General features: G+C 39.8%; 1 protein-coding gene across 1 annotated transcript; it reads right to left on the bottom strand.

Moving 5' to 3' along the window:
- Positions 1-1,002: 1,002 nt before the first annotated feature.
- clic4 (chloride intracellular channel 4) lies at positions 1,003-21,566 on the bottom strand. The gene is made up of 6 exons (XM_038271590.1): positions 21,152-21,566; positions 8,423-8,532; positions 5,685-5,810; positions 3,872-3,978; positions 2,946-3,127; positions 1,003-2,642 (listed from the first exon to the last, which is right to left on the bottom strand). The coding sequence occupies exons 1-6, from the start codon at positions 21,218-21,220 to the stop codon at positions 2,478-2,480; spliced, it is 759 nt and encodes a 252-aa protein (XP_038127518.1). The 5' UTR covers positions 21,221-21,566; the 3' UTR covers positions 1,003-2,477.
- Positions 21,567-22,350: the final 784 nt, after the last annotated feature.

Raw genomic sequence — 22,350 nt, 5'->3', positions numbered from 1 at the left:
TGAGCAAAAGGGAGAAGTAACTAGCCACTTCCTGGAAATGGAGTGGAGTAGAAAGGACAATATTTAACTTGTAGGAGTCAAAGTTATAATTACTCCCCAAAAATTACTTAAGTAAAGATACTTTTCTACTTTCCAGCATTGGATTCTAGGCTGACGATTTACTGGGCTTTAGATCTGTGTAACTTTGAGTGCATCATCCTATATTCAATAAGCTTCCCCTAAATCCCAGTTTTATTTTTTGGCACTTCAAAATGGCAAAATAGTAAACAGTATGTAAGAAACCAGAAATCACATTTACACTTTGACGCAATTTTTTTTTTAAAATTATTTTATTGCATTGTTCCAAGGATTCTAGCTACAACTTAAAACCTCAGTAAGTAGAAATTTCTCCAGTAACCAGGTGGTTATTTACAGATGAATTATAACAGATTTCAATAATCCTTTTTTTTTTTTTTTGAAGAAGAAGAAATTAAAAAATGTTATCTGGAGACTCCAATGTTTTTCTTTCTGGTAAAAGTGAGAATCTCCTTTATCTGTGACGGCTATTGAAATGCTGCAATTTCATAATAAAAACAAGAAATAATTTCTTTTAAGTTTTCATTCATTTTTAAACCAGATAATTTATATTATGTCCTAATGTTTTTTCAGTTGTTTGTAAAGTTTAATATTGTCTTTATTGATCTCACAGTGGAGGAGAAGGAAAAGGAGAAGAATGTGCCAAAGAAAGAAAACGTTGCATTGATATATACAGTATAAACAGTGCGTCCACATACAGTACGACATCTTTTTGTTTGATAGTACTTTAGCTTCTAGATAGGCTTACCATTCATCTCTCGTCACCACGCCGTTATAACCTTGAATAAAAACCTTTGATGAATGATCCCCATTTATCTAGAGGGACCTTGTTTAAGATGGTGGCGGAAAATGCTTGTTTAAGAAAATCGCAGTAAATAAAACTCAAACCATTCCGGTTAATGAGAAAAAAACAGACACACATACGTCTAAGTGCCAATGAAAAGTTTATTTCAATTCAGTCAATATTGTTAAAAAAAGAAAGCCTTGAAATACCGCAGATATTTCTTTGTACAAACTCTAGTTTCAATGAAATGATAAAGGAAAAAAAAAGTCCTTCCTGCTAAATATTTGCAGATAAATCATGTAAGGCAAACTGGGAACTGCTTCTACAGAATTCAAACCAGGCAAGAAAAAGGCCAGTTTTTCCTCAGAATTCTGGTGATATGATCAAAATTTACATATTGAAAAAAAAATCCATGAAAAAAAAAATAATATTTACAATTCCTTTTCAAATCAGATGTTTCATAACAAACAAATGTGGTAAACTGGAGAAATTCATTAAGTTTCATCCACATTAAAGCACGTTCTGGAGATGTTGAATCGATACGTAGTTTTGCTTCTGATCCGGTTTCATATAGGCGGAAAACTGGAAGGTTATTGTTATTCCAGCGCTCCTCATCAATGCACTTCATAAATATCTTCAGTTTTATCTGACAGCCAAGTTGTGTCCCTCACCATGTTACTGTTTATATTTATCGTCTGACTTGTGTTCCCTTGTTTATAACCACAATAAGACCAAATCATTCCACCTTTTTGGTTAAATGTGCATAAGCTACACCTACAAGAAGCAGAAAACAGGAAATTCAAGACACTCCTTTGATTCAACAGGAGTCTTTTTGAATTACTGCAGCAAAGAGCTTTAAAAAGTAGCTACATGTGGTTGGATATATGATATATCTCAAGTTTTAATAGTCCTTCGACCAGCATATTATTTCCTACAGTTCTGAGCTGAGCGACACCCCCCATGAGAGTCAATGAGGGGGAAAAAAATAATAATAATCCAAGCAGGTTTACCAGTTTGTTTGTTTTACCTGCTGCTACAATTTGTATTTATTTTCATAATAAAGCATCTCCACATTCATGTTTAGATTATTTTCAGCTTCTAATTAAACCCTGTTAAATACTGGAGGCAGAAACACTGAAGCTTCAACACTGTTTACAAGATGTCGGAATCAGCCAAAATAAAATAAGAAAAAGGCTTCTCTTGGTTTTCAGCTAAGAACAAATAGAAATGCTAATTTCACCTTCAGATGGAGAAATAACAGCTTTCCTCTGCTGGCAGAGAAAGTAAAAAAAGGAAGGTCACTTATCAGGAGGGACGTCTGAGCAGTGATAAGTTCTGCTGTAATGTTTCACAAGTGCGACGGCGAGTTAATAACAGGAGCAATGAAATTAAATGATAAATGAGCAACAAGGCTGATCTCTGCTGATTCGACTAAAGGAGACCTTCATGACACCGGAGGGGACGGGATGAGCAGAGAAGGAAAAGAAGTCCAGAGTTTATTTTTCTTTCTCATGAATGAGCCACATCGGTCCTGATGCTGAGAAGTAAGAGATGCAGGAGTGAGGCGGAGGGGGGGGGGATCTTAGTGTATGTGGGGGGGTGGCCTAGCCAGCAGGGTTTATTTGACCAGCCTCTTAGCCACGTCTGCATAGGCGATCTCTATCTCCTTGTCACTGGGGCAGGTGTTGGTGAACTCTTCACGTGTGTAGGCGTTATTCAGGTACTTCCAGATGGATGTCATCTCTTTTGGAATATCAAAGCCTCTGTACTTCTTAGTCACAACCTAACAGAGAAAACACAAAATACTCTATAAGTGGCCAGGAAAGTACACAAGCAGGGTTTATACAGAAAGGAGCAACTCTAATTTAATGCTTTTTATGCTCTTAGAAATAATTTTAATGCCATCATTAAAATGCCTATATATATTTATGTATGTATGTATGTATGTATGTATGTATGTATGTATGTATGTATGTATGTATGTATGTATGTATGGATAGATAGATACCATTAGAAACTGCCTGAAAATATGATGAGATTTCTGTAAATCAATTCCAGCAAAGCTGACCGGCTTGCATCGTTTTACCTTAACTATGTGCAGTTTGGGCAGCAGGTTGCAGTCAGCCAGGGTCATCTCGTCTCCGTCTAAGAACTTGCGACTGGAGAACTTGATGTCCTCGATGCTGTTGTGGTCGATCTCGTCGGGCAATGGCGAGCGAAGGTAGTCATCCAGCTTCTGCAAGGTCTTCAGCAGCCCGCGCTCCAGAGCTGTACAGGATCACAGCATAAAGGGATAATTTCACTGCAGCAGCTTCCGCTTTTCAACCACAAGGGGGCAGCATTCATCAAGTAACACAGACCAGGGACATTAAAGAATAAATAAATATACTGGATTTTTTTTTTTTTTTTTTTTATCTCGAATGTCTTAAATTAAAAAGAAACACTAATGATCTCCATTCTGTTTGGACTGAATTAAGAAGATGTTTTATCTGTCTGTGATTGTTTAAAAGATTTTATTGTTAGAAAAAATGTCCTGAATTTGAGTGCCTGAAAGCTCCTGGGGTTAAACAGCTGCTATGTTTGAGAGCACTTATCAGTGAACAATGAGATGTTGACACAGCAGTGGCTCATGTCCAAGCTAACTGTGGCTCAATATTTTCCCAAGGCGGAGAACAGCAAGCTAAAGCAAAATGTATTTTTTTCTTAAACAGTACATCTTAAACCATGCAAAAAGCCCAACCTAAAATAAAAACTTGATAAAAGCCTTATCTGTAGAGTCGCTTAGATTTTGATGGCGCTATAAGTCCATAACAGGGAGGAGTAACCTGTTCTGGAAAGCTCCAGAAACAGCTGTTCCTGAATCAGGCTATAATCAACCAATCAGAGCAGGGCTGCAAAGATCGCCTGGCGACCAGACAGCACTCTGGGTCATGGCTTAACTGCCCATGAATCACCTATTCCTATCTTCCTGTGAGAGAGTGTTAATGTAAAAGGAAAATAGAGGAAATGTACCCTCATTAGCGTCTGGCTTGGAGTTCTTGATGTAGGCGGAGAATTTGGCGAAGATGTCCATACCGGCTGTGTTTGACTCGGGGTGTTTGGCACTGAGCTTTAGGTATCTGAAAAAAATAAATAGAGAAAAAAGAAAAACATAAAAACGACTGATATACCTAAAGATATTTGTTCAAGAGCAGAGCAAGAATGCAAACATATCTAAATTAAGAATAGGGCTGCGCAAAAAAGTGCTTTTGGAATATCATTGCAATTTAACCAAATGCAATTTTCAAATTGCAGAGGCACTTTGTTTTGGTCACATTAGATTTAATAAGACTAATTTCTTCTAACTCCAGCGCTTTAAATGACCTTAATAGGTTTAAAATGGGTTTGCTGCCACAAAAAGGATAAGAGAAACTTCCAGCCAGCATGCAGATCTATGCATGCAAGTAGAAGTAAGAAATTTCCAAATAAAGTTTACAGTAAAGTCCTGCAACTATGGACCCTGGACAAGTAAAGGTTCAAGGTCATTAAAAAAACCGAAACCCTGATGTCAAACATCTATATGGTTGTGATTGGTGCAAAGAAAAAAAAAATCGCATTCACAAGATTGGCTAAAATAACAATAATCAAGATTGTTGGCAAAATTGTTTGAGCAGAACGGAGAAGCTTATTGTAGAAAGAGAGCCTTGAACCTCGGAGAAGAGACAGCAAGGTGAGAGAAGACGCTGTGTTATGAGATCAAACTAGAACCTTAAAAAATAAACCCATAGCATTAAATAGCATAAAAAGCATGAAATAAACCAGGTTTGCAGCTATACATTGTTAAACAAGAATGATAAGATGATGGAGCTTAATATAGAAGAATTGGAAGAAAAATCTAGAGAGACTTCAGTTCATCACACAGCAGGAAAACAAGCCTGAATATTAAACAAGATCTAGAATGATGAAGATGCAGATTGAAATATCTGATAAAATGGCTGCCCTGAAATCTGACCCAAAAACAAGAAGGTTACCGTAAAGTCCTGAAACAATAGACTCTGGATAATCAACGGAAACCTTACAGTGAAAGCTCTACATAATTGTGGTTAAACCAAAGAAAATCTAAATAAAATCACAATTGATTTTTTGGCAAAATCGTTTAGCTTAAGTTAACATCCATCCATTTTCTGTCATGCTTATCCCAGCTGGGGTCACAAGGGGTGCTGGTGTCTATCTCCAGCTGTCTACGGGTGAGAGGCGGGTTCCACACTGGACAGGTCGGCAGTCCATCACAGAGAAACAGGACAAACAACCATTCACACACACACTCACACCTAAGGAGAACTTAGAGAAGCAAACAAACCTAACAGTCATGTTTTTGGACTGTGGGAGGAAGCCGGAGTACCCGGAGAGAAACCATGCATGTTCAGGGAGAACATGCAAACCATACAGAAAGACCCCGGGTCAAGAATCTAACCTGGAACCTTCTTGCTGCAAGGCAGCAGTGCTACCCACTGCTTCCATTGAACAGCCCTGCTTAATTTAGCAATGTTTGGAAAAAGAAATGCATGATCTACTTTCCATTTTACAATTCTAGACTACTCTGAGAGGGTGTTTCACAATAAAATACTTTAAAGTTTGTGATTTTGAGAAAACAAAGTGGGAAAAAAGGGTGAAATACTTTTGCAGGACACAAATTATGATCTTCATCATTCTCTAAATTGCTTAATTAGGGGCCTCCACTCCAACTGTAGTCCCTGTTTTACCAAACCAAGCATGACAGTAATGAGTTGTTGCATTTGTCGTATAGGTGTGGTTCTTCATTACCGCATGGGTCAGAAGGACTCACTTGGGTGGGGAGAGAACGTCCTCAAGAAACTCCTCAATCTTGTTGACATCAGTTTTGACGTCTCCATTAAAGGTGATGAAGGGGGGGTGGGTGCCGGGAGCCAGGTTCTGGAGGTCTGCAGGCTTCCTGAAAAAAACAAAACAAACCACATCCAATTAAACCTTTTTTTTCTTTTTCAAACTGATCCATTCATTTTTGCCTGCTCCACAGCTACAGCTGTTGTTTGTGTGTCCTTCATGGCAGCACATTCTGTACCAGATGGCGGGCAGATGAGACGGAGGCGCAAACACTGAGGAGCATGTGTTCAATGAGTGGTGTGAACACAAGTGAGTGGTCAAACACTCAGACGGCCTGTTAAATCATCTCACTAGCAAAAACGGAGACAAACAGCAGAGGTGTCGGCTGTGGGCTGGTAGGAAAAAAACATCTAGAGCGTCTAAAGGTTTTCATTCAGGCTGCTTTTTGAGAAAAGCCATTAAAGGGCACAGAAAGAAAAAGGGAAATTACTTCAACCCTGTGGCATGTTAATGGGGTGTGGTACAGTCCCTGAGTGATATCACTGAGGGGTGGGTAAACTGGTGGGCAGAAGGAAAAAAACATGTTGACCAAAGATCAAGAAATCCTAAAAAAAAAAAAAAAAATTAATAAATGCTTCCCTTGTGTTTCCAAGGTAACCAGGTAAACTGAGGGACCAGATGCCAAATGCCAAAGAAAAACCTTCAACATAGAATAAATAATAATAAAGAAACGGTGCAAACAGAAGTTGGGGGTTGGGTTGTTTGAAGGAGAAAGATCAATTTACACAGTTGGATTTTATAACACCTCTGTTGGAGTCAGTCACAAATGGAAATATATGCAAATAAGCAGCATTTAGATCTTATGCAGGCATGCGAGAACGGCCTTACATCTCTAACAGGCAGAGGTTTTAAACCTGGTTGCACATTTTGGAGGAGCAACATATTTGTTGACAAGAAGTTAAGCTTGAATTTTAGATGGTTTCTCAGGGGCAGGAGGGACGGGCAGAATGAGATGGACAGACCGGCCGAAGATTGGGTAATTGGCAGTGTTGGGCACGTTACTTTGAAAGAGTAATTAGTTATAGTTACTAGTTACTTCTCCCAAAAGGTAACTGAGTTACTGAGTTACTCCACAATAAAAGTAACTAGTTACTAGTAAAAGTAACTATTGCGTTACTTTTGAGTTTCTCGCCCCCGTAACCCTCACCACCCAGCCCCCACCTTCTCGCCGTGTGTTTCAAAAGCCAGCTGGATAGAGCGGACGACAAAGACAAGAGCCTGCAGAGAGTTTAGCATTTATTGCAACTCAGCGTAAATGACATCGGGGGGAACGCATCTGACAGCCCTATAAACCCCGTCAGATAGCTACCCTATCCTTTCTTTTCCTGTAACAATGGCAGCTATATTTGCTGTGATCAGTGGAAATAAAGTAGTTTTAATAGGTTTTCAAGTAATTAAAGTCTACATTAAAACTTCATCTGTGCAGTCAGTTCATCAAGATTACCATCCTGCATTCAAATACTATTTCGCTGTCCGAGCCGCTCAGACCACCACGTGCCAGCGGTGCGCGGTCAGTAGGAATTCCATTCAACAGCAGCCTTGGGCCTGGTCGCCTCTTTGCGGTTTACTGCAGCGGCTGGAAGGCGTTTTTCATGTATGTAATCCAAGCTACAGGAGCCAGGATAATAAAATGAACATGTTTTGCCGGCAGATTTTGGCATTTTAAGTTAATTTAGGCATTAATAAACAGTTTCAGAGGAGTGATCATAGTGATCTGCATCAGCAGTGCTGTGTCTGTCTCCCTGCCAGCTCCCAGGTCAACTTCTCTGATTGGTTGATGTGGCGCATCGAGCAGCAAAAGTTACATTTTTCCAACTCGATTTGCAGCAGCTGCATTTGCAACGGGGCGCGCGCGTCAGATGATCAAACGTGCACCATGCGCTGCTTCAGCTGCTCAGCCGTGCTGCACCTGCTGCTCAAAACGCGATGCGGGACGGTTTGCTGAGCCTTGACGCTCGTCAACCATTGACTTAGCATGTAAACTAGCTGCTCCTGCTGCCTTTGGTGTGAACATAGCATCACTGGAACAGGCAAAGAATGGATGAATAGATCAGTGATAGAGGAATGGATTGACAACAGATCAAAAGCTACATGGATGGATGAAAAGGATGGATCAGTTTCCTTTTTTCATACTTAACCAAACCTGAAACAACCTGCTTTAACTCCATGTGTTTAAGCACTTAAATTACTGTTTGCTGCTTGGATGACAAAGAAAGGGGGAAGCCCAGTTAATCTGTTATCCTAGAAACACTGTTTTAAAATACTTCGAAAAAAAAAAAAACCCAACATAAATCATGCAGCAGAACTCTGGATATAAGGAAACATATAAAACAAAAGAACACAAAAAATATATATTTTTTTTTAATTCAAGGTTTTTGGAAGTATGTTTCTCCACAAAAAATAAAGAATCTTGACAGGAAGTGAGTCCAGCAAAGGAGCCTTAAATAGCTTCTCCAGAGTGTGTATGTTTATTTCTCTCCAACTTTCTACGGCCAGGGAAGGGGTCATGGGAAAACCAAACAAGCAGCGTGTTTGCTAAAAGGTGGAGATGGATCAAAGTGTTGCAGCATGACTGAAATCCTTGAGGAAACACCCAGAACATGGAAGCAATTACATTTTCTAATGTTGGGGAAAGTTTCGAAAAAAACAAACAAGACTCACCTTTTCAAGTCCACAGTGGTGACGTTAAAGACCACTCCTTTGAGCCAGAGGATCATGAAGAGCCTCTGAGAGAAGGGGCAGTTTCCAATGCTCTCACCATCGCTTCCCGCCTTTAACAAACAAGACTGCAAGTTAGAAAAGAAGTGGGCCGACCGTCCAAACACAACCTTTCTTTAAAACCAACACACAGCATAAAAATGGGTGAAAACATCAGATTTTATCACTGAAACCATTAACACCACAAGAGGTTAAGATCTAAACATTTGGCTTCCATTAAACTACAAAGCCTACAATAAATAAGGTAGAGATTATATCTCTGTTGCACAACCTTTACAAGGTTCACAGCTTTTTGCTTCAAGTGAGGGTCCGTTTTACACAGTGACTCATTCAGGATAAATGTAGGAGTGAAACAGTGACCCTTAAAACCTAAAGACTTCAGCAGATTTTCTGCATCAATCTGCAAAACCACTTTAGAGTGTAACAAGAAACTTAATAGTCTGTTGAGTTTTTTTTTAACAAACAAAAAGATGAAAAGCTGAGCCCTGAGATTAATTGAAGCTAACTTCTAAGCTGCGATGAGTGAAATTTAACACATGGGAAACAAACTGGACGATTAAGAAAAAATCAGCCTTTAAGTCACAAGGTTTTTTGAAAACCAGATATCCGTTGTCTTCTTTATTTGCGTCATGAAACAGGAAGCTCTTGATAGAAAATCATTGCTTACTGATGATGATTTTAATCATTCTATTCAAAAAAGTTAAAATTATTGATTATGATAGGATTTAAAAAAGGTTTATCAGAGAAGCTTATTACATTTTTTGAGAAGATGAATTTATTGTTTATCTTTTAACTCTTCACTATTATGTTAAATGGTAAATGGCATGTACTTATATAGCGCCTTTATTCAAGTTAGGAGACTTGACCAAAGCGCTTTACACTACATTCATTCACCCATTCACACACACACTCACACACTGATGGTGGCAAGCTACATTGTAGCCACAGCTGCCCTGGGGCTCACTGACAGAAGCGAGGCTGCCGTACACTGGCGCCACCGGGCCCTCTGACCACCATCAGTAGACAATGCAGGTGAAGTGTCTTGCCCAAGGACACAACGACAATGAAAGTCGGAGTTCGATTACAGGGCAAACTCCTCCATCCAACGCCACTGTCGCCACTGTTATTCTTATACATTTTTCTAAGGTCCACATTTGTGTGGCAATTTTTTTCTGTTATCTTTTTGCTGCTATGAACACAAGAATCTGCCCATTGTGAGATAAAGTGATTTTCAATTCTAATAGAAAAAATTTTATACATTTGAGGCAGAAAAAACATCAACTCACATAAAAATGAGAAAGACTGAGAACAAACATTCAGAAAGTTAAGCCACAAAACATCCCTGCTAGAGAAGCTGGCTGTTCTCTGTGCTTTATGTAGACTTACTAATGGAAAGTTGAGTGGAAGAAAAAACGTGGTTGGTAAAGATGCAAAGCGCAGCTACAGCCAGTACTTGAAGAGCTGAATGAGACGGATGCATTTCGGCTACAACTGTTACCAACATTTAAGGTGTTAAAGGTCAAGTTGCCATCAAAGAAAAAGAGGGAAAATGGTTTCTGTTATGCAACTGCTTTGTAGAGATGCACATTTTCTGACACACAGGTGAAAGTACCAAACCTAAACCCTAAAGGGCTGCCTATACTTCCACAGCAGTGTGTCGCGGTGAGACTGTTGCAGATATTTTGATATACGATTTATGCCCAATAGTGAAGCGTGGTCCGACTACGCTATTCCATGCCACAACACTAGGCGGACAATCACGAACTAGCTGTGGTCTAGATAAGGCCGAGGCGGTGAGGAAGTGGGGGCAAGTTTGTGTGACAACGGAAGGACATGAGGGCCAAAAGAGCGGGATTCAGGTGGAAAAAGGGTCCCAGCATTCTTAGGCACCCCACTCTTCTAGCTGGTCCAACTTCAGGAGTCGTTTCCACAATGGCGGTCATACAAACAAAACAAGCCGGTAAGGTACCAAGCAGGAAATATGCATAGCATAGAGCGGATGTAGATTTGACCAATCAAAGGCCTCCTGTCTGCGGTCACCAACAATTTTGGAGAGGTGCAGCAGGGGCACATTTGCATACACACACACAGACAACCTGGTTTCTGAGTATAAATCAGCCTTAAGCAGAAGGTGACAGCCAGGTAGAACTACAGGCAAATCACCTCCAGATGTGTAAAAATCTGTTCTTATTGCTTTTATCTAATACTTTTTAATAAGCTATAAGCCATAATCATTAAACTGACAAGATTTTATAGAGCATATGAAACAAATAAATTAAATACTATTTGATTATATTCTATTAACTGTTTTACATTTAAGATTCAAAGGCAAAAAGGACATTTAGCCGTTTTTCTATTCATGCATTTAAAGCAGTTCTGCTTATCCGGGTAATAATGCTGAGGATAAGTGAAGGTCATTCCAGACGCATTCATTATGGTGGACTGATGGAGCTCTGTGCATTCCCGTCTCTCTGCAGCTCTGCCAAAGCCAGCTTCACTTTTTTTGAGAAACTGCAAAGTGGAAGCGACGTCGGCTCGAAGTGAAGACCTATAATTACTATTATGAGTGTCATTTTGCACAGAGCATTCTGAATGATACCAAATCACTTCCATCCTAGATAAACCCTTTGCTATCAGAGATGGAGGTCTGGTGTGTGAACAATGAGGACTTTGTTCTAGCATTTTCTTGCTCATGTGGACAGACTTGCTGCTGTTGTCTTCTGTGTGACGCCCTCTGTTTGATCTGCTGGTAGCTCTGGTAGCTCCCATTGTACAGCAACTGTGCTTTCCCTTTTTGAATTCAACATCTGAAATGATTAAATCACACAGCCATTGTTTATGCATTATTACACGATTAGTCCCAGAATAAAGCTCTGCCCTCTGGCTCTTCATTGTCTGTTCCTCAACACATGACAGGACCTGTGTTAGCTTTTTCTTCCAGGATCAGAGAGACGCAAATGGGATGATCACCTCCCAGCGCAGTGCCTACAGAGAAGCATTCAAGTCTGGATCAAGGGTGGAAACGCGACACAGCAACCGTTCCCATGGCAATGGCTGGAACATATGACATGGAAAGCAGAGCTGGCACCTTGAAGGGGAATAATAATGGAGGTGAACGGACCCAAGCACCTTCTCTGTTAGTGGTGATAAAAGGCAAAGCACAAGACAAAATGTTGTTTAAGTTGCTCAGTATCTCACATTACAGTAAACAGTTCCACTGAGGAAAAGTGAAGGGGAGGGCCGCAGCAGCACTGCGAAGGAGAGAAAAACTGTTCTCTTCCTTTCAGAGCTGCTGCATGGCTCATACCCTCCACTGCAGCAAAGATATCAGTTCTAAGCCAAAACAAACCCCAACAGATATCAGCACAAGAGCCAGAGGTGCTGCAGGAAGCCAGGAGGAAATTAGGGATCAAAATGTCGAAGAGTGCAACAGATAATGGATGCTTAAAGCAGAATGGAGAAGGTTAGACAGCAAGCTCTAAGAGCAATCTGCTTCTTTTCTTCCCCGTCCTCTTCCCTCTATCCCTTCTCCCCTTATCCTGGGCCCCTCTGTGGAGTCAGGGGGGGTTGGGCATTTAGAAAAAGGGAGAAACTATTCCAGAAATGCTCTGTTACACCCCCCCCCCCCCCCCCCCCAACCAGGATTACTCCCTTTAGGAGATGCAGAACAGTTTCCTCTGTATCTCCTGTAAAAAATTAAAACCCGCAAATCAGATCAGGTTTGGGACGACCTTATGAACTGTCCATCTTCAACCAACCATCGCATTCCAGAGTGGGACATTTAGGAGAGACTCCCTATGATGGAGATTTGTGTCATATTTTAGCAAAAAAAAAAAAGAACTACAAAAAAAATAAATAACAGCACAAGGCAATTAGCAAGGGTAAAGTTTTTGCAATAAATAATTTTCTTATCAGATTGCACCAACACTTTGCTTTATACTAACTGCGCTATTTAAAAAAAATAATGTCACTTTCTCAGCAGTAACCAAGAGACTTCAATCAACTGATAAAGTTACATTAAAATCTGAAACAGGAAGTGAGCAACCGCTGACTTCTTCAAACAGACTCAAGTTTTATTTGGGCTCAGTGGATAGAAAAGAACGTACTGCTGCAGTGGAGGGTGAGTCAAGACGTTATCTAGGAGATGGTGTCCCGGACAGCGAGGCCAAACACAAGCACTGAACATTTCACATGCAAGATTGACATTTTTTCTCTAGAACGGTGATGTGACAATTTTTCTGCTATCAGGGACAAAGAATCCTGTTCATGCAGGGAACAGTCCTCCCAGTCTCTGGCTAATTTTAGCAGCATGGCAGCTATGAAACTCCCTCCTCTGACACACTTCATTTTCTAAATCGGTTGGACTGCTCTGAGGGTTCAAGCATTGACCGAATAAGGACCAGACGGGAGTCAGCAGCGCCACAGCTTTCCTCTTCCTGCTGCTGTTTCACACACGCAGTAGGAATGTAACCATGGTAACCCAACAGCCAGCTTCTCAAGGTTTTCTGGAAAAGTCTACAGAGTTAGTAATAGGCTAAGAAAATAGAGCCTGACTAAATTAAGAACAAACAACTTGGAAATACTTGAAAACAAATAAAACAAGGTGTTGAGAATTTCTCATCTCAAGTCTTACATTTCATCATACAGTATTGTTCACACCTCCTTGAACACTGGGACTTAATATCCTGTAAGAATCAAAAGCAGTGCGGCCTGCATTTGCATGTCGATTCTTTCAAGAACCCTCTGTGGGAATTACAGATGCATTTCTGAGGCTTATCTAGAGACTGAAACTTTGTTAGCTCCCCTGTTTTAAAGAAAAGCACCATCACCTCCTCAAAATGACGCTGCCACCGCCATGCTTCATATTGGAGACTATGTGTACGTGATGATCTGTGAGGTTGTGCATGGAAACCAAACAAATACTTTTTTTTTTTAATCATTTAAGCTAAGACCTTTTTCCACATTTGTTTTAGGTCCCCTGCTGGGCTTTAGGTGAACTGCAAACAGTTTATCCTTTGGTTGTTTTCATCCCACCTGTGCTGTAAATCCTTTATTATTCAAATATGAATGATTTAATAAAAGGCTAAATGCGCTTCAGATATCCAACATAAAAATATAAAAATCAACCCTCTTCATAATATTCCAAAAAAAAGAAAGTTAAAAACAACCCACTGGACTTTGTTTCCAAGTTTGAATACATTTTGCCTCCCATCCAAGAAGCTTTTTCCATTTCAGAAAGTCTGGGATAGCTTTGATTTCGAGGTTTTATAGAGTAGCCCAACAAAACGTTTTTGTTTTGAAAACATGCAAATTGAAATGGATGAAGGGGTCCACCCCTTTGGTATGGGGATCGTTTGGCTTCTTTGTTAGCCTACAATACCCTTCCAAAATGTCAGAAAGGTCGGTCGTTAGAGGGAATTGTTGGCCTGGCTGAATAGGCGAGGTCCTCCGCTCTCCTGTAGACAGGCTGGGGCTGCTTTAATAGTGGGATCGGATCAACTCAATTGCTGCATTTTAGGTTTTTGAAAGCTGAAACCTGAGTCCACCCCCTCTGTTTAAGGTTGGTTTTTCCTTCTTAACATAGATGTCTTCCTTCACACCCCTCTCAAACCATCCATTTTCTTCATAATAGTATTCTACCTTTCCCTATTGTATTCATCTAAAACTTAAATGTTCATGGTTGAACTGAAAAAAAAAAATTTAGACTCAAAACGCAGATCTTTCCTTGAAGCTGAAGAAACCCTTTTTTAGGGTATAGGAGTGTGTTTTGGCCTCATGACTAAATGACTCAGACTCGACTGGCTGGCAGCAAAAATCCAGATCAGCGTTACAAAGATGAGTGTACGTAGGAGTCATATTGAGCTGGAATAAGGGAACACCAAGACATCCGCAGTCTGGCTCTGACTCAGGCTGCCGTCACTCTGTGGAAAACTCAGAAACTTCCAGCCGTGGTCCGACTACTGTGCTGGATTTCTCCCTGAGAACCTATAGAGGTTTGTGGAAAGTATGATCCCAAAGACTAAAAAAAGACCCAAAGCAGAGATGAAGGCAACAAGCAGTCATTACTTCAAGTGCCAGCGTGCCGATCCGTGGTATTATCAGCCATTCTGAACAGAGTCCACATTGACCAGGCAAAGATTTGCCTCACAGATGTAGTCCATTACATCTTGTTTTTCCTAAAACGCTATAAATAATCAAACATGCAAAGTGACAGCTCATGCTCCTGTCTGCGAGTTTGAATAAGCCAGTATACAGACTGGCTCTGTGAATATTACAGTCCTTTAAAATGGTTTGGCATTTGTGACACAGTATGGAAAGATGTCCTCAGCAGGTACGACTTTCATTGAGAAACGTAATCGAAAAGTTCTGAAAGTCCCAATTATTGGCAAAAACTTAAAATAAGAGTCTGAAAAATGATAACTGGCAAGGGAAACCGTAACAAACCAACAAATAAGGGCTTAACGCTATCTCATGCCTGAAGATGCAAAGGAGCATACAGGAAAATCCACAAACGCCGACTCAAATGATCCCCCTTTTCCTGGACTTCCAGTTTGACTCATGTTGCCTTTAGAAATGTACTGGTATAGCTCCGCCATCCATCAGAAATAGACTGTACCCCATCCTTTTATTCTAAGACATGCTGCAAGGGTAGGTGAGAACTGGCTTCAATCTGCGGCACTGAGAAAAACTCACAGATAAGGAAGCAACTGATTCGGTTTTTCAGTAGGATTAGAATCCAGGATGCAAATCTCCATTGGCATTTTTTATCCTTCCTTTCCCAAAATGGACAATACATGAAGGCTATCACCGGTGAAGATTCTCAGTCATCCAGGTCATAGTCATTCCATTTTTTTTTTTTTAAAACAATCCACTGGACTTGTTTTTCCAAGTTTTCCCGTTGTTTGAGGTAGTCCCTGATCTTGTTTTTGCAGACTTGGATTGATCTCTTTTCGCAATCCCTACACCGCCATAGAGGGGACCAAAACACCTCCCCCGTTTCAGCCAGGCCAACAATTCCATCTAACAACCCTCTTTCAAAGACAGACAGGTATCGGGTATTAAAGGCTAACATAGAACTCAAACAACCCAATTAAAAAGGGATGGACTGCTTTGTTTTGGCTTAGAAAATATGCAAATTGAAACAGACAAAGTCTTTTTGGTTATAAAGCCTCAATCACAATGCTATTTCTGACACTCTGAATTAAAAAAGGTTCCTAGATGGCATGAAGGCTACCCTTTTTCTGATTGTAGAAAATCAAAGATAAAGAAAGGGGAACTGTGTTTGTCGTAGCAAGAATCAAGAAGATATTTTCTATGGACATCAGCACAAATCAGCTTTGGTCTAACAGACATTAAAGGTTTAATAAAACAACCAGAATGCTTAGACCAGCAGCCACTCACTCAACCAGAGAGAGGCACTTCATGGGCAACTCGCAGAGCATAAATAACAACACTCAGCAAAAACCTGCGTCTAACCCCAGAGAAAAGCCATTAATCTTTGTCCTCTAACTCATAATGCTGACTGTAATCTTCCTATATGTGTATATATGTAAAAAACAAACTGTACTATTGATTTACCAATAAAACACAGCAATAAGGGTTCTTAGAATTTCCCCAGAGAGCTCAACAATAGTTTCAAATGAAGGAGTAGGCAAATATTTAATCTAGGATGTCACTTTATGAAGTGAGCTGTGCCGTTGTGCTTAGAGAAATGGGGCATTGTGTTTCCCTAAAACTGCCACATCACAAGGCATGTCTGACCATCACAGGTTGAACCAGATAGTACGCCAACAGTAGAACAGCTGTCCCACAGATCGTACACTTAATGTCTCAGACCAGAGGTTTTCAGGATATTAATGTTCACCAATAAAAGAAAATCGGACCACAGACCAAGATGCTGGTAAAGCATAAGGATTATGTTCATGGACGCCAGCAGAGACGCCCCACTGTTGTGAGCTCTAACTTCAGTTGTGCCCATGGGACGGTCCAGAAGGACAAACACAGATGGGCTCTTCTGCCTCCAGACTTAAAAGCGCCTCTTAGGCCACATTTACTGGCTCTGTTATCACTGCTGGCATGAGGCTGGAAGACTGGAGGCAGCAGCAGAAGGTTTTCCAGCCTCAATGTGTGACCCTGGCGTGGTTTCAGCACACAGGCGGAGATAAAGCCCGTCTGTTTCTCCAGACTCATCTGCATTCTGCTCATCTCCATTCAGTCAGGTCAGATGGAGGCGGAGAACGTCTCAACCAGCAAATAGAGACTATAGCGATAATCCCAACCCTTCAATCTTTTATCTCATCAAAACAAGAAGTTTTTATTTATATAATTTTATTTATATAATTATTATTATTTGTGGGACAGACACAAGATCCTTCGTCCTCTTTACCGTTGACACGCTGCATCCATGTCCCAAATTCCACGTTTTCCAGCCACTTTTGTTAGAATTAGCATTTTCCCATTCTCTAGCTCTTTCTCCACCTTGAGATTCTTTTCCATACGGCTTTCTGATCAACCGGCAGCAGATCCGCGCAAATATATCGCAATGTTATATTTCTGATGAAATTTGCTTTTATAAACTTTTTATTTAATAAAGCATTTTAAATGCCATGACAATTACATTTAATGAGTCTCAATCCCGATTAAGGCCTTAATTTAAAAAAATAATAATTTAATGACTTTTAATGATCATTAATGACCCGCAGAAACCCTGATTAAAAGACCGAAGGACTAAGCTGACTGGTCATGGGGAAGCTTTGTGTCCGTCCAACGCCCTAAACCTCAGGAAACCCATTGAAGTCTGTAGTTGTAACGGGGCCAGCATGTTACTGCTGAGACCTAAAAGTCGTAGGGAAGTGGCTATCCTAGCTGTTGCATTTCCAAATTATCCAGAGTGGTGCCCGACTTTACACGAGTGAATAAAGTGTATGCGTTTGGTTGTTTATCAAGAGGGCAGGATTATTGTGGGAGAAGATTCATGAGCAAGTTTTGTTGTAGCCGGTGTCTCGGCAGCATCTTGCTAACCAGTTAGCAACTTAGTGCTAGCAGGTTCCCAACGGAAATTACATTGGGACCAAGTAGCAACGAGGAGAGTTTTTTGACGGAGGTTGTGGACGAGTCCCCTTCTTCATACATTGTTTATTAAGAGGAGGAATGAGGGGAAGAAGATGTTGTGGAAGAGGACACCAGGAGCTTGGTTTGGTGTAGAAGGCTTACAGCTGTACATGTTTGAGCCCTTTCCTCCCAACGCTGCCAGTTCTGTTAGCTCTACGCCTGCCGAAGACACACACGTCCATCTAAATGAACACTGGGACAGAACCCAATTGGAAAGAAAAATATTCTTATTTCAACTGTCGTGTATATTAGCTGTGACACATGAATCAAGATGCTACAACATAAAAAATTTGATTGAAAGATGAGCGTTGATATATGATTGGCTGAACATAGGTGTACAAGCTCACATATAATTAACTGGCCTGCATAAGATAACGAGAAAAAACACAGATTTTAAGACAGAATTTTTTTTTATACAAATTTTCAGAATTTTGGGGTAATATCATCTGATAAAGTGCAAATTTCTATACATGTTTAAGCCAGAATGATTTTGACATTTAAATAGGACTTCCCTACAACTTTGTTATCTAATCTTTTTATGAGGTCAAGATCGGATCCTCCCAATTAGAAAGCCATTATATCACAACCATGTGCTTTTTGAAGCTATAAAAACAAGTAATCATGTGCACAGAGTCAAAAGCTCCCATTGTAATGTGAACTCTGTTGCTATAAACAAGGGCAGGTAGAAAGAATTGCCAGATCATCGAAATATCTGAAACCTAAAGCTGTCAGCTTATTTTAAAGGGTAAACAAGTCAGTCTGTTCATTAACAGTCTTTTTCTGGAAGGATCATCAGTCACCTTGGAAATTTAACAGTAATCTGACAGATATGATCTCACATGCCCAATTTGTGAAGAACACAGTGTTTATCTGCTAAACACGCAGCCCCAGCTCACAGCAACGTGCCCATAGCAACTTGTGGGCCTGTCTCCTAGTACCACTGGAGCTCCAAATAAAACCAAATACAAGGTGAGATATCTTTTGCTGCAAAGAGGGAGGGGCAGATGACCAAAGTTAGCCACAGTTATAAACCTTTAAAAGCTGAGATGATGCAACCTTTACTGCAGGATGTGAAATATGACAGAGGGCGTTCAGCTTGTTGCTCAGTTGAAATAAAAGACTCCTCTAAAGACATTTTAAGTTTCTATAACAATTAGTACTTCTAGTAGACCACCTTCTATGTTGGGCTATTTAAGAATTTGCCTCAAAACAACCTTTATATCCAACATGGCTGCCATGTAAGGGTACCTGCAGTTACTGAAGTGTTGTTTTCTGTTTCTAATGGTTTGTCTATTATTGAATCTATTGAAAAACCAATCTCTTTTCCTTTTTTGATGACATCATTAATGACTGTTAACAAGTGATGGGCAATTAATTACGATTGCAATGTAAACGCAATTTTCGAAAAAATTGAATCGCTCAAGTTTGGTCTCATTGTAATGTACAAGACGCTGACATTTTCAATCTAGCCAGAGAAGAAGTTGGCAGAGTCCTGTGGCATGGACTCTGAACAAGCAAGCATCTACATTTTTGTGGTTAATGCAAATTAAAATTGAAATAAATATATAGATTTTAATTAAAAAACAAAATCTCAATCTTCAATTAATCGATTAAAGGTTCCTTACAGAAGATTTTTTTTATTTTTTACAAAATTTATAATCCAGTCAACAATTAACTGATTACTATATTAGTTGATGATTATTTCAATATTTTATTAATCTGGTTAATTGTTTCATCCCCATGAGAATATAAGCTCAGAATATGTTCTTGGTTCATTGCTCCAGGTGCGCTGGGGAAGATTCATCCAGGAAGCTTTCCTAATTCATTTTGAGTTAAGAAAGCTTCCAGGATGGGAAGCGTCTTCAAACTTGGAAACAAAGTCCAGTAGATTGTTTTCAATTTTCTTTTTTTGGGAATTGCTTCAGGTATCAGTTAAAAGCTTAAAATATTCCCAACTGAACTTCTCCTTCGAGATTATTATGTGCACCTCCCATTAGAGATTTTACACACCTTCTAAGAAGAGGTAGCAAAGTACAAATACTCCTTAAGTACACTTTTTAGGTATCTATACTTTACTCAATTATTTATTTTTCTTCCTACTTCTGACTTCTATTCATTACATTTTCAAACAAGTATCTGTACTTTACTCACATTTTTTTAAAACCAATGTTACTCGCTACTCTTGACTTCGGTTTAATGTTTATAAATATTTATTTCACACCATGTGCGCCATCAAATGCAGATCATTGGCGCCATCCACATCTAATGAAAACTAGTGTAATTGGACGAGTCATATAACGCAAACACTCATTGGTTAGCTAAAGGAAATCATCAGAAGCAAGCAGGTGTTTTTCAAACTGCAAACATATATAGTCTATGCCATGCTACAATGTAGGATTAAGAAAAAGATGTTGAAATATCTGAAAGGTCGGATACAGGCGAGAGCGTGTTGAGAGATGGAGACCAACAAGACCTCCCTCATCCTTGGCCCTATCTCAAAGAATTTTTCGAAAAATTGAACTTTCAATTCATATAGTGGCATCTGGTTGTTTTTTTTTAAAGGTTGCTTTATACTTTTATACTTTAAGTAGTTTTTGGAGCACATACTTTTTCACTTTTACTTGAGTAAACAGGTCAAGTTGATACTTCAACTTTTACCGAAGTGTTTTTAAACTGCAGTATCTATACTTCTACTTAAGTAAATGTGTGTAGTTTTGACGCCACTTGTCAGCCCAATATAGTCTTTTTAACCTTTATCCCACAATTCAGTTCTGGGTGTGTTTCTTTTAATTACCTTGCAATTGTTTTATTTATTTATTGTTGTTTTATAACTCTCCATCATAGCTGGAGAACTGTGCTCCAATAAACAACTAAATGAAAAAAACATTTTAAATTGTGCTTTTATTGTAATGTTCCTACAGCTTTAAGCCTTTCTCTCTGATCAATGCAGCAGCCCCTACCACTACTACACCCCCCCTTCACTGTTTTCCCGCCCTGGAAGGGTCCACATGCTTCCCTGCTGAGGTGGAGGTGCAGAAACAGGACTGGAAATAACTGCTACTCATTTTATTGTTGGAAGAAAATGTGAATTTATACTGCCTGACAAACTGTCTTAAACAAAACACTTTGCCAAGTGATCCAATAATCCAAAAATATTTCAATTAATATTATACATTTCCAGTATAATTCAGCCCTTTACACACAAACGCAGAAAATGGTACTTTGTCGTCCATTGTTGGCTCTATTCAGACTGACCGCAGTGAGTCTTTGTTGACGCCCAGTTCCCAGTTTTCCCCTCACCTTTGATGGGAAAACCTTCACCCAGCTCTCTGCACACTCCACATTATCAAACCTATTCAATATAAATGCGTCTAAAAGCAGAAAAAGACGTCATGTCGGATTAAAAGTCATCCTAAGGGGTTTTAATGGTATACTTAAATGTTTTATTGATAAAAAACAGCAGTTTTGCTTCCCTTGTGTGTTAGCTGAGCTTCAATAGTGAAAGAAAAAAACAGAAAATGAGCGTATTTGTTGAATAAAATGCCTGTATTCCAGTCTTACCTTTACAAAGAGCTCGATAACGGGCTCGTCGTCCGCCTTTACTCCGTTTTGTGGCACCGACAGCGACATTGTAGCTGCTTCTTTAAAAGTTTTGGACAAAAATTACTTTTTTTTTCTTTGCTACCACGCCCGAAACAGTTCTTTTTTCCCCTCCAAACTCCTTTTTTTGTTGTTGGTAGTTTTGGTACCGTAACCTCGTGGATAATTTCTTCCCCTCCGATGGAGGAGCAGCGGCAGTTAAGAGGCAGACAAAAGAGGGCAGCGGGCTCTGCCAATACAACGGCTGCTAGAAGCGTCCACTAAGCTAACTGGGCTACAAAACCATCATTAATGAGCGAAGCTGTCTCTGTTGGTCCTGTGTGGAGAGTGATGATGGCTCTGGGGGAACGGGAATACTGAGCAGCGTGATGTCACTGAGAAATGTTGGAGGGAGGGGAAGCTCCAGCCTGAAGATGGTGAACCCGGGAGCCGCTTGGTGGCTGCAGCTGCAGCTATGGCAACACATTTTACCATATAATACACAACGGAGTTGTTAGATGATCTTGCGCGCCAACAATTCACAATATTTAAGACATAAGAGACTTAGATTGTACACTGATCAAGGCACTTTACTAATCACCATATCATACAGTCAAATTGATTAAAAGTTCTATGGAAAACCAGCTGATTGCATGGACTCATTCACTTGAATGCAATCCCTCACACTAAGCATGCTTGTAGGGACAATGGAGAGGAAAAACTCTTTTAACACTTTTAACAGGAAAGAGTAGATCCAGCCAGTCACAGAGAAACAGAACTACTCATAACCTGAACGATTTTGAGTCAAACAGACTTCCATTTAATCAGGTAGTTTGTTTCTGATAAGAAAAATATAGAAATTGGAGTCTGGAAAAGTATGAACTTCTAAAAGGTTGTCAGGACTCCTTGCCAACACCCTGATATTAAGCCATATCCAGTCTTTCACTTTAAACGTTTTTTTTTAGTTAAGGATTAAAAAAAATTCAAATTAAATATGTTAATGTTATTTTGTCAGTGCTCCCAGAACATTTGGCTCAAATCAAAAATCATTCAACTTTTATTCTTAACTTTTGATCAAACCTGCGTGAAAAACCTGAGTTGTGTGGATGTATATTTCGCTTTATGAAATGCTTAAAAACTCTCAAAGGATATTAAAATGATTACAAAATAAAAAGGGTACC

The sequence above is a fragment of the Cyprinodon tularosa genome, unplaced genomic scaffold (assembly GCF_016077235.1).
Source record: "Cyprinodon tularosa strain WSP-4 unplaced genomic scaffold, ASM1607723v1 ctg80, whole genome shotgun sequence".
Taxonomy (NCBI): Eukaryota; Metazoa; Chordata; class Actinopteri; order Cyprinodontiformes; family Cyprinodontidae; genus Cyprinodon; species Cyprinodon tularosa.
Note: the sequence above shows the minus strand (reverse complement) of the source record. Positions and strands in the feature narration are given on the sequence as shown.

Bases quoted from the DNA above. Each gene is read 5' to 3' on its own strand.
- clic4 (XM_038271590.1), bottom strand. From the start codon at position 21,220: ATGTCGCTGTCGGTGCCACAAAACGGAGTAAAGGCGGACGACGAGCCC. The intron at 3,979-5,684 runs GTGAGTCCTTCT...TATTTTTTTCAG, and splicing joins GACGTTCTCTCCCCACCCAA to ATACCTAAAGCTCAGTGCCA. The intron at 3,128-3,871 runs GTACATTTCCTC...GATCCTGTACAG, and splicing joins CAAGCCAGACGCTAATGAGG to CTCTGGAGCGCGGGCTGCTG.